Here is a 15560-nt window from a genome sequence, read left to right as displayed (position 1 = left end):
CAGTATTGTTGTCAATAGTCGTTAGATCCAGATTTTCTTCATTCTTTTTGGAAAAGAGAAAGTGTAGACGGACTTTCCTAAAAAACTTCCCCATCTCGACTTGAGTATGGAAAGGGTCACCTGTATTTGTAGCCTATGTTGATTTGCCAGAGCTCATTCGTTACGTGCTGTATACTGATGAGCCACCGCCATTGAGTAATTATTGTTTGCCATATTAACACTTCACTACCTTTGATGTAGGAAAAATTCTTATGGTCTAACGAAAAACAAATACGCATCAAAATAGGGTGGTCAATTCTTAAAACTACATTTCCCATGAAGCTTAGGGCATAGCACGGTATTGATGTGCGTGACGTCATTTCCCGCTGCCAGCTCTACAATCAAATATGCGTCTGATAGCTGACCAGGTACCTCCCCGAGACGGCCCAGAGGGACGCCCGGAGTACCGACGGTCAGGTAAGCTAAATACAAGGACGCCAGCACTATCTCCTAAGTGTATAAATAGCGTAAAGGGTCGAGGATTTGCAACTGGGACAAGACGCACGTGGTGCGGAGTACTTTGGATAAGGCTGGGGCTTCTGGTAAACATTTAGGACTGCGAGTGTTGCCGATAACCAACCAGTACTATTTCCAAGTGTAGGAACAGTATCTACATTGCATAAGAGGCAACATTTCGCACGTGGCTCTTCAATATTCAATATTAACTAATAACAGCAAAAGTTATTGGCACTACAAATTCACAACCTCACTGCAATAGGTAGTAATACCTTAATGCATGAGATAACAACAGGCATGCTGATATTGTGGCTTTGCAGTCCTGGGGCAATTTAATCACAGCTGCATTTGCTGTCTGAATGGTTGACTGCCATAGTGACAACGAGAGACATGGGGGGCTCTTTGCGCCATGAGTCATTTAAAGATCTGTGCTTGATATGGCTAACAGGCGACAAAAGGGGCCGAAGAAACATATATGCCCTACGCTATGAAGCAGTAACTACCCCACGAGGTACTCATACTGAATGAGAGGGTTTGTGAAGTTGGTTTTTAACTGACATGTCTGTAACTCTCTTCTTTGTATTTCCTTACTAGAGTGGGGCTCTATTTACCTGCGCGTAGTCAGGTAAGGTGGAGCTTTTCTCTCCTGCCAATTAGGTAAGAGAGAGTCCCTAATGGGGGACTAGTGTATATATGTTTGACACATGGACTAAATAATGAAAAAATAAGATTTTTGGTTTCCTTCCCACATTTGGCTACAATAGAGAGAAATTCCTAACTAGATGTTAATGTATATTTGTTTGTATTTTGTCTGTCTTTCTATGTACCTGACTGTGATTATTCTACTACTCCAGATGTCTGGATCACCAACTAGGAGAATGTCTACACCTAGGATACCCAGGTGAAATCTGTCTTTTTAAAAAATAACACTTATTTTTCGTTTATTACCTAATAAGCAGTAGCGCCATCCGGTCCTGATGAAAGCAGCGGACACCCACTAGGGTCCATCAGTCTGCAGAAACATGTTGACCTGTTAATACACATAGTAGCTATTTGTTTAAACTACTATATCGCACTGGTTTTATTGATTTGGAAGTAGAGAGGTACAGATTAAAACTTCTTTCCCTTTCCTCTCCAATTTTAGTCTTTTTGGCACTTTATTCCTTTTTGTTCCACTCACATTTTTGCACTGCTTTACAGTTGTCATCACACGCCCATATTGCCTCTGCTTCACTGGGACACACTCATTGTACAATTCATTTGAAAGGGTTGTAACACCTATCCTTCCTGGTGTGAAGGATCCCAGAGGATGACAAGGGCGGTTCCGATCGACAACTTATGGGTCTTTTTTCACATACAGAAAATATCCTTTTGACTGTTTGTCTTATTGTCTCACATATATTTTGCAAGTATGTGGTTCTATTTATTATTCTCTTTTTGTCAGGTATATAGAGAGTCGACAGTTTGCTGTGTGACCCACAGCTACTCTACATCTTGCTAAATTATTTTTTTTAAGTGCTTCAGATCCCAGCAGTGGGTGGAACTATTCAGTGCTTATGATTAAGGTTGAGGAGCCACTAGAAAAGAACCTTGATTTACAATACAATCAATTTAATTTGCTCATATCAAATACTACATTCTAGGATGATATCTAAGATGGTATTTGTTGATTATTTTCCCAAAGGGATGGAAAATGAATTTGTACGAGCACCAGATACCCAGAGTGTCACTGACCTGTTGACTCGGTCTACCACCTTTCAATAACAGCAGGAAGAGTTGTATCCACCAGAATTTTTTTTTACTGAAGATAACTTTCTGCCGATGGATACATGTTCCCACAGTCCGCCTCCCACCCCCCAAATGAAGGAATCCCAAAGCAGTACCTCCCTGGGAAGTGGGGAAGAAAAGCGATGGTTAACCAAGACAATCCTCGAACACAGCTGGATTAAAGTAGAGGTCACATATCCATGAGGCAACAGTATGCAAAGTACACATAGTTGCTTTGAAGATGTTGGCAACAGGAACATAACAGGGAAAGAGCCATGGAAGCAGCCATGGTCCAGATGAAATTAACACCAATGCCCTATGCAGGGTCTTTTTTGTTTGCAAAGGCATAGCAGACCTAGATATAAAACTGCCTTCAAGGGAAGAAGTTGAACAGGACACTGAAGAACAATAAACAGACTGACAGGAAACAAGTAAAGCAAACACTTTAGAAACCCTGCCACTAATGGTGATATTAACAGGAACAGTTGATGGGACTGACACATGAAATCAGACACAGCTGTAAATAGCCCTTTCCCGTAGTCACCATAGCCACCTAAGACCCTACTGAGAAAGGAATAACACAAATTTCAAAATGATGGGAGGGGTCATTTAAATTGATTGGTGCCCTCCGGCTAGCACTACTCAACAAACTACGTCAAGTGATCTGCAAAAACAGATTTATTAGCAAACTTCCTGGCTACCCAGATCACATCTGCAACCTCATCAAGAAGGCAAAGCAACAAAACTGGCACAGCTCAAGCCCCACATGTGCAACCATAGCGTTTGGGCAATGGGGTAGAGGACCTGGACATCCTGCAGTGAGAGCAAGTCTAAGCAGCTCTGGAAAGGAAGTAGTGGCCTATTGCTGAAGGCCAACGGATCAGTGTACAAGAATCTCTGCACCCAGTCTGGGGCAATCATAATCAGTTGTACCATATTCTCCTGCACTCCGTTCCATACTTTTGAAAGAAACAAGATAGCCAGAATGTGCAACAAGCCCTGAGACCAGCTGAACAGTGAGGCATTTCCCAGAGAACCATTAAGATGGAAGTTTAGGCACACTGAGGACAATGGAGGACGCTTCTTGTTCTAGACTGTAAATAAAAATCCAAACTAGAAAAAAACACCTCCACCAGCTCGGGGTATACCTCCCACCTGCGGTCCTCCAGTGTGAAAAAAACACCTCCACCACCTCAGGGTATACCTCCCACCTGTCGTCCTCCAGTGTGAGGTAACTGTGAGCATCCACCTTCACACTGAGACAGCCTGCTAGGTAAGCAGTTACTGGAAAGTTTACAAATCACTGTCCCCACTTCCACAAGTGAATTACTTTCCAACAGAGTCATGGCCTCACACTGATATGTCTGATACATAACTGACTGTGGTGGTGTAGCTAAGAGAATTAGTAATGTTTTCCTGAGATGGAAAAGAGAAGACGGTCCACCTGAAGCAACAGCATATTTGCATGCAGGTACTGCTTCAACACGGACCAAAGTGCCAGCCCTGCGGTGAAGCCCAGATGAGCTCCTCAGCCTAGTAAGGAGGTATCTGTGACTGGGGTAGCCTGGGCAAGCAGGCAGCTGAATGGACGACCCTTCAGAAGGTGAGAGGGGTCCATCAACCAAAGAAGATCCTGATGTACTGACTGGAAAACCCACCCCGGAGGCGAGAGACTTTCATGGCGTTTTAGCCACCAGCTCCTTCGACACCGCAGGAAGGCTCTCATCCACTGTTTGTTGTGAGCCATCAACAGGGTGCACAAGGGCATAAGGCCCAACAGGCACAAAACCTGCAGGACAGGGATCCAAGTCAGGTATCTCGGAATCATTGTACAAATACCTACAATCTTCTAAAGAGATGGGGAGACCTTCATAAGGGTTGAGTTGAGCACCGCCCTAATAAAAGTTAGCCTCTGTGTATGGATGAGGTGAGAATTCAGGACGTTGATGGTAAAACCCAGGTCATGAAGTAGAGTCATCATCAGCTAGGGACGTTCTTGGACCAGCGACTTCAATAGCCAGTCATCAAAGTACAGAAATACATGGACTCCCGACCTTTGCAGCTAAGCTGCCACGACTGTTATCACGATTGTAAAGGCGTGAATGGCTGTCGGTAGTCTGAACTGAAAGACCCCAAAAGTGTTTGGACCACACTGTGGACCTCAAGAAGCGCCTATGGGTGGGGAGAATTGAAAGATGAAAGTAGGCAACCTGGAGTTCTAGGCTAGCCAACAAATATCCAGAGTTAAAGGCCAACAGGGCCTGCAACATTGACAATCTTCAACATGTCCTATCAGATGAGCAGGTTCAGAAGACAAGGATTCAGGATAGATCCATGCCTCTGTCCTTTTTGGGGACCATGAAGTAAAGGGAATAAAATCCTATGTTTTTCGCTTCTGGAAGCACCACTTCAATGGCTCCTCTCCTTTCCTCGTTTCTCATTGCATGAAACCTTGCTATACACTTGATATAATATAATGATCAATGATTTACCATGTCTTAGAATGTATTGCACTGCGCTTTTAGGTCGATGAACTGTGCATGGATGGCAGATAAAAATAAGGCTGCATCTTTTCATAAAAATGTGTTTTCATTGGGGAACAAATCTCAGTGCAATAGCTATTTTCAATGTCGAAATATTGCTTTCATTTGGACTTGCAGACGTTATCAGTCTTCACTATTGGCACTGTGGTGAAAACATCTGTGGTGGGCTTTTTTTAACTTTGCACTTGCGTACGAAACACAAACAAATCACGTTCATTCAAACATTTTAACTTCCCAGTTAATCGTTTCTAGGTAGTCACAAAATAGCACAGGCAAGCAAAATGATCTCCTTTATACACTTGCCTGTAAATACTAAAGGAGAGTACTCCCACCGGTCATTCTAATCCACCTGCAGCCATCAGCTGGTGGCCTTGGTGTAAGCATTCTTAGAACCCTTTACATCCTAACTTATTGTACTAAAACCCCCATATACAGGTCTTCAATAGACTAACAATTGTATCTCTGTAGCTATTACTTACTAAGACCCTTTAAAGAAATTACCAGGAACTCGTCCTTCTGCTCTTTGGTTCTACCCAGAACTGGATAAACTCAAAACATCTTACAAATTTAAAAAATGCCATTGGTGCAAAGAATACGATCCTTCCCTTAAAACATCTTGATGAAAGTCTAGAAAGCGATTATATTTTGATGCTCATGGCTCTTAATACAATGGGTTAATATATATGGCTCTTAAATTCACTAAAGAAGCCTTCGCCATTTCTAAACTCCTTAGGGGCCTCTTGTGTAGCGAAGTTCTCTTTCCAACAGTAAAAAAGTATTTTAAGTTCTCCTCCTCTGGGCCTTTCCAGTTTGTTGTCCAATACTCTTACCTCAGACATTGCCCTCACCAGCTTCCTCCTTCTCTCTGTGTATGGAGTTATTAACTACACTATCAAAGCTGCCTCCCTTTTTAACCCATTTCCCCAACACAACTCTAAAAGCCAGCCCACCAGCTGACACAATCCAAATTCTCCACTTCTCTCTGGTACGGTATGCCTACTCTTAAACAAGCGATCAAAGCTGCATTACTCAAAATAATCATTGAGGACCTGAATCATTTTGTGAATGTTTGGTTAATATTTCATATTCAACTCTCGTCTAAAGTATTTATTGGACAGTAAATCAGCCTTCTTGGATCCTGCTGAAGCAGGTTTTCATCTAGCTTATAGCACTGAGGCAGCGCGGATGGCAGCTTTTGATAACATCCATATTAACTTGGATGATGACAGAGTGATTACTCTGATCTTCTCAGATCTCTGGTCTGCTTTTGATACTTTCACCTAAAGCGTTTCTAGAGGCTCCACGAGATGGTAGCAAAGTGGTAGGAACTGGTCCCTACAGCTTTTCACTGACTGGAAGCAAGCTATAGAGTTTCCCTTCATCAAATCGCCATTCCACTCGGGTAACTTTGGTGGCCCTTAAAGTTCTTCTCTTAGTTCAACTTTAACATTTGTACTTCTGCCTGACATAATTTATTAGCTACCAAAGGTTTAAATTGTTTGACTGTGCGGACAATTCCTAAATACTTACTGCGTATAATGGTAACAAGGCGAAGACCATCTTGAGCGTCTGCAGTTGTACAAAAAAACTTGCATTGTGACTGTCGGAAAATATTCAAACGAGATCAGACAACACTGAGGTTTTAGCCTTCAGTGACTATATGGCCTTTTGCTTGATGGTCCACGGTTCTTCAAAGTCCTCCCAACTCTAGTTGCAAATAATTAGAATTTAGCGACGTTATTTGCCTTCTCTATTTGATTATCAAGTGATTATGTTTTCTTCAGTCTGCCCCTTCTCAAGGTTCCCAGATCCTCCTGCTTTTACATCAGAATAGGGAATGCATGGTGAGCCATGCACTTTTTCTTTCCCTTTAGTTTACCACAAAGCTTACTATCTCGGTCTCCCTACCTACTGGACATCTTGACTTCAGACCACACATAATGCAGCTGTCTGCTTGTCGCTTTGTCTTAGAAAGTGTTCTTGTTTCCACTCACCAGCTTGGCGTCAAATGGCTACGAAAGCATAATTTTCAAGTCTCAGTATGTTGTTCACTGTGCTCTTCATGCCAAGGATACGTTGTTCTTAATAAGCCATTTTTAGATGTACTACCCTTCTGGCTCTCTCATTTCTTCCACGACACTCTTAAAGGTTCATTGTTTCTACTTGCGCTTGTTTAGCTGAAAACCCAGTTCTTTGTTTCTTAGCTCAACCGACTCCTTGCTCACGGACCATGGCAGGTGAATCCAGCGCTAGGACTACAGTGGGTAGCAGAACGAGCTACACAGTATCAATTCAACAATCGGTCACTCAAAATGTAACAATCATACAGCATTGTCATAAACAATAAATATTTGATTGATTTGTAAAAAAAAGAACAACAAGTGCCTGGGCTCTCGTCAGGAGGCAAATACAGCTTGCATTACACAATGATAGTACCAACACGACGACTAACCATCACACTCCTCCTAGAGTGCCAATTCGGGCTGTTTCGGACCCCCAAAGCTATAAGAATGCCTTGGGCAGAAGGTAACAGTCATTTTGAATGTTTATTGAATTTATAATTAACTGTTGTTGTGGTCCACTCTACATTCCCCAGACGAGCCAGTGTTGACAATTATGTGCCGGTGCCGAGCACCGGAAGCCACCGGCTCAAACTAAGCATTGCTTGTCCTACAGCATGACCCACTTTTAATTAAAGTGATTGGAGACAGAAGGATTTCACAATAACACATTCTGGTTCACTTTAATTGCCTTTCTTGCATCAGCCGTATGCAAAGGAACTTATTAATAAAATGCTTTACTTTGACAGACCAGTAATAAGATTCTTTGGACCTTTGACTTCATAGGACCCATGCCAAAAAGTAGGATTCATACTCATTACACTTTGTGGAATCAAGAAAAATATATAATTTTACCTTAGTTCCTTTTTTGACATATTTGGCATTGTCTTTTTCAATGTCATGCCATGATCTAATTGGCGTTTTAAGTTCATCACCTACAACCATCCCAGGCCCCTGAGTTGGTGGTCCTCCAATGAACATCATTATTCGAGCTCCAGTGTTGGGAAAGGTGCACTATTTAAACAAGAAAAAAGCAGAAAATGTGAGGTTAAAATCGATGTGTTTTATGAAAAGCATGAAAATAGATTTACAACTGGTTTTCTTTATTTTTAGCTTCTTGGCTCTATTTGCCCTGTCACGCCTTTCTTCTGTAGCTGTAAGAAAGTGATAAGGGTATTTCTGTGATGAAAGAACGGCAAATCGTAAAAAAACTGTGCATTCCTTTTCAGAGTTTGCTCTTTACTATACTGGTTATGACAGGGGTAGTCAGGAGCCGGGGCGTACCCACCACAAGTAAAAACAATTTCTTTAAAAACAAGCATTGGCATAGCCAATAGGTCTCGCCTTTGGGATTTTATAAGTGTTTAGCCATGCAACAGTTGATGTTGTTGCACCAAGGATATTGTGCTGCATAAGTAAATACTTATAAGGTCCCAAAAGCGAGACCTATTGGCTATGCCAATGCTTGTTTTCATTTCTCTATTGTCCTGCCCCAATGTGAAATCCACATTTTTTTTTGGCACCTACTGTCATGCGTGAACTGCTGAGCTCTGAAAGAATTCCAAGTAATGATGTATAGAATTTGAATTTGAATTTGAAAAGGAACTTGATTAAGCGCACTGCGGCCAAGCGGCTTCCTGGCGCTGAGGGGTTAAGCCAGATTCATGAGGGGAGCACGGGAGGACTAGCGAGGAAATGCTTGGGAGAACAGGAAAGTTTTGAGAGCCTTGCGGAAGTGGGTGTAGATAGGAATAGAGCGAATGAACAGAGGGAGGCTATTCCAGATCTGGGGGGCCAGGACCGCAAATCGAGTGCCTCCCGTTTTGGATTTGCGGAAACGAGGGACATGAAGAAGAGAGAGGGAGGAAGAGCGGAGGGTGCGGCTTGGGACGTGAGGAGTGATGAGAGAGCCAATAAAAAGTGGAGCCGAGTGGGTGTGCGCGCGAAAGGCCAAGCAGGCCAATTTGAAAACAGATCTGGAATGCACAGGAAGCCAATGAAGAGATTCGAGAGCAGGGGTGATGTGGGAAGATTTAGGAAGGCGAAGGATGAGACGGGCGGCCTGATTTTGAATGGCCTGGAGACGGCGGGTTTCGTAGGCAGGTATGCCCATGTACAGGCCGTTCCCATAGTCGAGGCGGGAGGTGACAAGGGCCATGACTATGGTTTTAAGGGCATCCGCCGTGAAATACCGGGAGATCTTTCGGATGAGGCGAAGGGACAAGAAACAAGAGGACACCACGGAGCTAATTTGGGCATGCATAGTCAGATCGTGGCTGACCTTGATGCCCAAAGTCCGGACAGAAGAGACCGGTGAGGGAGGGGGGCCAAAGGAGGGGGGCCAATGAACCGTGGACCAGGGATTAGAGGGGCCACCCGTGAGGACAAGCTCCGTCTTGTCCGGATTGAGCTTCAAATGATTGGAGCTCATCCATTCAGATATAAAAACTAAGGTGGAGCAGAACTTAGGAAGTGACACAGAGGGGGAAGAGAGATCGAAGACTAGCTGGAGGTCATCCGCATAGTTGTATACAGATACCCCCAGCTTGAGAAGTGAAGTGATAAGAGGGTAGATATACAGATTGAAAAGGAGGGGAGAAAGTGAGGAGCCTTGGGGGACCCCGCAGGTGATCAAGCGGGGGGGGGCCGAGAAGCCTGATAGGTGGACCGCTTGAGTCCTGCCCTGAAGAAAGGACGCAAGCCAGGAAAAGGCGGCGCCCCTATAGACATATGCAAAATCTGACTGGTTTATTCTCTCTGTCTATTTTTGAAAATAATAACGTTTAAAAAAAAAAGAAAAAATAGGGGTCAGACTAAGAATATAGTTGCCTTTCTAGTGAGTGTTTTGCAGGTCTAATGCTCTCTACTAATCCCACCTGCTTCCGCCCTGTTGCCCTCCCCAAAAAATTAAAGAAGTTTCTCAACATAGTGAAAACATAATAAAAATGAATATGTAAAGTCGATGTTTTACTACCAATTTCAATGTATAGAACCTTCTTCGCTCATGGAATCAGTTTCCAAAAACGATTTACCCGCCATATTGTATGAGGAAATAACCTGAAAAGAGTTACATATCAGGCCGGTCTAGTGTCTCAGTAGAAAAACTTTCACGAGTCCTAGTGTGGGTGCTTTCATGTAGATAAAAACAATTAAATGCACATGTGGGAGGTTGTAATCGAAAGGGAGTCCATTATACAAGCCAGAGTGAACTTCTGGGCTGATTGTAGATGCAAGCACATGACAGATGAGAGGGAAGTCTGAAGATCCGTGGTGGTACTTTTTCAGTCGAATGTGCAGCGATTTCAAACTGGCACAAAAGAAAATTTCATGTTGTTGTAAAGTTTTCTTTATGCTGCTGTCATGGCAATTTCACAGTTAGTGCAAGCATCGTGAGGGTTTGTGGGTGCATTTCTGAAGGTTAGAACTGTCGACTTGAGACCTGGGGGCCAGTGTTCGAGCCTCGGCATCGGCTCAACATTTATGAATTATTTGCAAATTACGATTTTTCAATTACAAATAAATAAACAGGGATCTCACCCCTCCCGGGAGAAAAGAAAGACAAAACAAGCATCACGCGGCACCCAACTATCCTAATGCTGATGGCGGCACGCCCGGAGTGCTTCAAAAGTAAGGAAAAAGAAAATGTGCATTTTTTCTTTCTTTACTTTTGAAGTAATCCCGGCACTCGTGCTTTAGCTTCAGATGTTTCAAGCTAAAGCACGAGTTCAGCAATTGAAACCAAAGTAAAAGAATAGAGGTAAAAATCGTGGGCAGACATTTTTTTCCTTTTATTTATTTACTTTTGTTGTAATGGCAGCACCCGCGCGGGTGCCCCATTGTTACAAAAGTAAGTAAACAGGGAAGAAAAATGTAATCAGCATGTAATCAGTTGTCCCATTTCCAATTTGCCATCCCTAGATGGAGAGGCGGTGGTTTAGCAGTTACAGCTGAAGACTTGAGACCTGGGGACCAGTGTTCGAGCCTCGCCATGGCTCAACATTTGTTAAGTATATGCAAAGCAATAATAAATAAACACAGGGATCTCACGGCACTGGGAGAAAAGAAAGTCACACGCCTAACATGTCCGATAAACATTGTTAACATGCGACTCTCAAACATATCCAATAAAGAAATCTTAAAGTCATACCAAAAAGACATTTATATGTATGTGGAAACATGCGCAAATGCTTCAAGTCTGTCAATATAATGAGCTTGCCTCAAGCTTACGTGCCTGGAAAAACAGAAACTGAAACACTTCACAGGTGCTTGCCTTGAAGTAAAAATAAAAAAAAGCAAGGCCGGAGAAAAGACAGATGGTGGCTACGCGCGCATGAACGCTGGTAGCACTTTGTGGCCACTGGTAGCACTTTGAACAAGCATTGGCCGCGCGGCAGTAATAGTAATGGCGCGCAGCCGTGAAAAGGAATGTGACCACGATCGCTGTGAAAGCGAAAGTGATTGCGATGACGCGCTAAAGCACGCAAGGGATGTGCGCGAAGCAGCACGTGTGCTTGTGCGCGTTCTAGCAAGCTGGTGGCCGCTTTGGGAGCACTTCCCAAAGCCGCTACTAAATGTCTCTCCGAGCAGCGCATGCGCGCTGACTCAGCACGACCTAAAAATCTGTGTATCAACCGATAAAAGAAAGTTGTTCAACAGCACAAATCTTCAGTTCCATAGAATTTATTCACTAGATAGCAGACAATCAGTAGGAAATAACTTAATATTAGTCTGCAGACGGAAAAAACATTTATCAGAATTACCCATTTTCATGGATTGAGGAGGAAGAAAAACAAGCATTGGCAAATGCATTAGGTTTCGCCTATGTGATTAATAATACTTTTTTTGGGTTGCAAATTTTAGCTTGGTGAGCAGGTGTGCAAGATAACTTACTGAAACTTTGTAAAACTGTTATGACTCGTTTATTGAGTACGGGAATATTTTCAGTAACAGCATTTTTCATACAATTATGGATTTGCCGCATTTGCAACATAATCCATTATCAGATGCATAATCTGCAGATTTAGAGGAAAAAAGTTTCAAGCCCAAACGGTTCAAAGGTTACTAAAAACGCAGGGGCAGACAGTGGAATGCTCTTTGTAAAGGTTGACTGGTCTCTGTTGCTTATTGCTATATTTGGGTGTTGAAATGGTACTAATGAGCTGCAACCTATGCCCAAACAGTGCTAAGAACTGTAACAAGTGCTGGAGGTCATTGTAAATTCAAAGATGGACACCTCTCTCAGCGAGTACATGCATCCTTGCTACACCTCTGAATGATGTGCTTAAAGCGCCCTCCATCAGACAGCTGAAGAAAGCAAGCCTCGGTGTAAGAGTGTAATGGTTCGGATGTGCCAACTTTGGAGCTGGGGAACCAGGTTCGAGTCTCTGCGTCCGCTCAACATCCTGTGATTCTGGGCAAATTACTTAATCGCTCCATACCTATCAAAAAATGTATGTGTCATTGTGTAATGTAACTGGTACTCAAATAAAGTGCGCCAATACCTTCAAGTCCATCGCATTTGCTAAAAAAAAAACTAGAGTGCAACATTGCCCAAAGGCACGTGCACAACTGTGCAACCTTTAGTAAATGTAAGCGCTAGACTTTAATGTATGTGTGCTCATTATAAACAATAACATTATAATGCATGCTTCAAATGTATGCTTACAGAAAGTAGAAAATAAATCAAGCGCGTGGTTTCCTAACAAATTTATGCAGCTTGCCAGCATGCTTTAAACAACTTTATTTTATTTGGAAGGAGTCAGAGCCCCAAACGTGTACAAAAGCATAGACATTAAAAGCACAGTTATCATTAAAGGCCATGTGCCATATGTTTTCGGGTTTGTTGTATTTACATTTTTTATATAGAGTAAACTCCACCCGAAGGTTTAGGAGCGCTTATACATGAGCCCCAGGTACATTACACAAACACACATTTTTAATTGTTGGCACTGTGAGATTAAGTAATTTGACCAAAAAGACAGGATGTTGAGCCTGCGCTGAGACTTTAACCTGGTTTCAGAGTTTTAAAGTTGTCAGATTTGAACGTGCAACTATGCAACCCTTACACAATCTAGGGGGTAGCTTTTAGTATGTGTGTGATCCTGCTCTTCTATTTGTAAAAACGTTTGCATTTCTTCTTGTTTAAAATGTTAACTGATGCCAGTAGGTTCACCTTTAAAACAGGTATGTATGACACAGAAAATAAATAATTAGGCATGCATTTGTCAACTCCACGTGCAAAAGACACGCAAAGATGAATTTGAAAGACTATGATGCCGTCATGCGAACAAATGAGTGTTGGCAGAGGAAGTGAATGAAAGGCCTAAATAAACGTGTGCTCATCCGAAAAACTAATATGTAAATAATTGCTGTAGAAATAAAAATGCAGAGTTTAAATGCATGCAATCTGGGAAATTTAACTAAATGCTGGACTAAGTAATAAAAGTGTAAGATAAATAACAAGGGTACCTAGTGAAATGTAAGTATTGATGTGCGACACAGTTGGGCTCTGTTGCGCAAAACAGCATATTTGACTTTACTGGTATTTTTGAGTGGGAATTTTAAAATTAAAGTATTTGCCTCAGACTGATTCTGGGTCTTTTTGATGCCCATACACACCAGTTGATTATTCAAGCCTCTATCCTGGCTTGCCTGGAGTACTGCAATGTGCTTTTGCTCGGCTCTAATAAATCCGTGCTTAACCGAATGCAGCGGGTCCAGAACGCAGCAGCACGCGCCATCTTCGCCCTCCCTAAATTCAGCCATGCCTCTAATCTCCTCCATCGCCTACATTGGCTGCCCCTCGAACAGCATGTTTGCTTTAAGGCGCTCTGTATCACGCACAAGATACTGATAGGAATCGCCCCAGACATTCTAGGCGATCTGTGCACCCTATACATCCCACTGCGTGCACTGCGATCGGCGAACCTGCGTCTTGCATGCATCCCTCGCATACGCAGAACTAGATCTGGCAGCCGCTCCTTCAGACGTCTGGCCCCCGCCCTATGGAATTCTCTCCCCCTACACATTCGCAGTAACTCTGACCATCAGGCCTTCAGACGTCTTGTGAAGACCTGGCTCTTTACTCAGGTCTAACCCTTTGGCCTTGTGCCCTGCTTAGTCTTGCTCCAGCGCTGGGACGCCTCTTTGCCGAGGCAGCCATGTGCTTTACAAGTATTTTAATCTAATCTGTTTGTAAGACGATCCTGCCGTTCCAAAGTGATGCTGATAACAACTACTAATTTGAGCGCTTTTACATGAGCACTTGTTCCGTTACACAAAGACGCTTTTTTGGGGGGGTCGGTACGGGGAGATTAAGTGAATTGCCCAAATGTACAGGATGTAATGCTGGCACTGAAACATAAACCAGTTTCCAAGTCGGCAGATGGAGACACCTGTACTATGTGACACGGTTTCACTCAAAAATGAGCAAGCCGATGAGCCAAAGCACTTAAGTAAATGCCTGCATGCCGTGAAAGTTAAAAGTCCAAATAAGTAATAATGTATCCTAAAATGAAAGAAATGGAGAGGAAAGTGATGTGCAACATGGTTTCCAGGCAAATAAGCAAGTTGTGAAAGGTAAAAGCCGAGATAACTTTGAAACATATCAGAGAATGAAACAAATGGAGATGGCAGTGATTTACAAAACGGTTTCACTCGAAAATGAGCAAGCCATGAAGATTATGTGTGATATGGTTTAATGTAGCCAGGGAAAGTAAAGCAAAAAAAAAAGGTTCAGTACAAAAGCGCATTAACACAGTACTTCGATGAGGGAACTGAGAAGAGCCCATTTTAAGTTATATTAAATACAAGAGATTTCTCAAACAGCCCAAGCGCTGTGTAGGTGAAATCTAAAAAGGGCAAAGGTTTTCTGAAGTGGATAATCTGGCGTGGGAATGGGTAACTTGTTCGAACTGTGACAAGAAATAGACCCAGGCACTCAAATAAAAGTGGCTCAATTGGCAAATTAGACAATTAAAAAAAAGATACACACATCTGTTAATCCCGCAACTCTGAATTATTTAGGGCATGTTGTGTAGCTGGTCCATAAGAGGATGGGGACTTCAAGCATTTGTGCTTGCTGCAGGCAATGTGTGTGGTAATATTAGAAGAATGTACATGTCATGGAAGAGAGTTTCCACAAAAAGGCATTTTTTGATTACAGCCTCTTTATGGTGGAAAACATCTAAATTGGGTTAATATTTAGTACAGACAGGCTTGCATTTGAATGATATGGAATATGTTGTGTGATCTACTCCTTTTTGTCTATACACTTTTTCACAAGCACATTTTCAGAGAACACCTTGTTAGATTTTTTGGTGCAACCTTTTGTACGTAATTTCTGCATTTTTACTGTTTGAAAATACAGCTGTTGAACGTTTTTTTCGGAGAGCCTCCACTGTGAGTACTCCAGTGTGCCTCCCTTGTATTGGACGTGTACATCAAAGGCATAAACACTCTACCCAGGCTAACTAGAAAGAGGGAGTGGATAATAGAGCTTTTGACTTGTTCTATTCTCCCTTTCTTAGGTCTCACCTAGCGATGCAGCGCATGCGCTGCACGCATTGGTGAGACCTATTGTCATCAGTTTCTCTGCCGAAGGTGGACAGGAGATGTGCACACCTACGGACAGGAGATGTGCACTCGGTACGCGTGCACATCTCCTGTCCCCGCGTAGGGCTGGCGTTCGACACAG

At 42.8% G+C, this 15560-nt stretch overlaps 1 protein-coding gene across 4 annotated transcripts in view; it reads right to left on the bottom strand.

The window, feature by feature from the left end:
• Positions 1-15560, bottom strand: part of SEC23A (SEC23 homolog A, COPII component) — an 891592-nt gene that overhangs the window by 633712 nt on the left and 242320 nt on the right. For all 4 annotated transcript variants that reach the window (XM_078659766.1, XM_078659768.1, XM_078659769.1 and 1 more), the window contains one exon: positions 7721-7879. In XM_078659766.1, coding sequence (XP_078515892.1) covers positions 7721-7879 — 159 coding nt within the window. The remainder of the gene's footprint in view (positions 1-7720; positions 7880-15560) is intronic.

This window comes from Lissotriton helveticus, chromosome 9, assembly GCF_964261635.1.
Source record: "Lissotriton helveticus chromosome 9, aLisHel1.1, whole genome shotgun sequence".
Classification (NCBI taxonomy): domain Eukaryota; kingdom Metazoa; phylum Chordata; class Amphibia; order Caudata; family Salamandridae; genus Lissotriton; species Lissotriton helveticus.
This window is presented reverse-complemented; position numbering and strand designations above follow the sequence as displayed.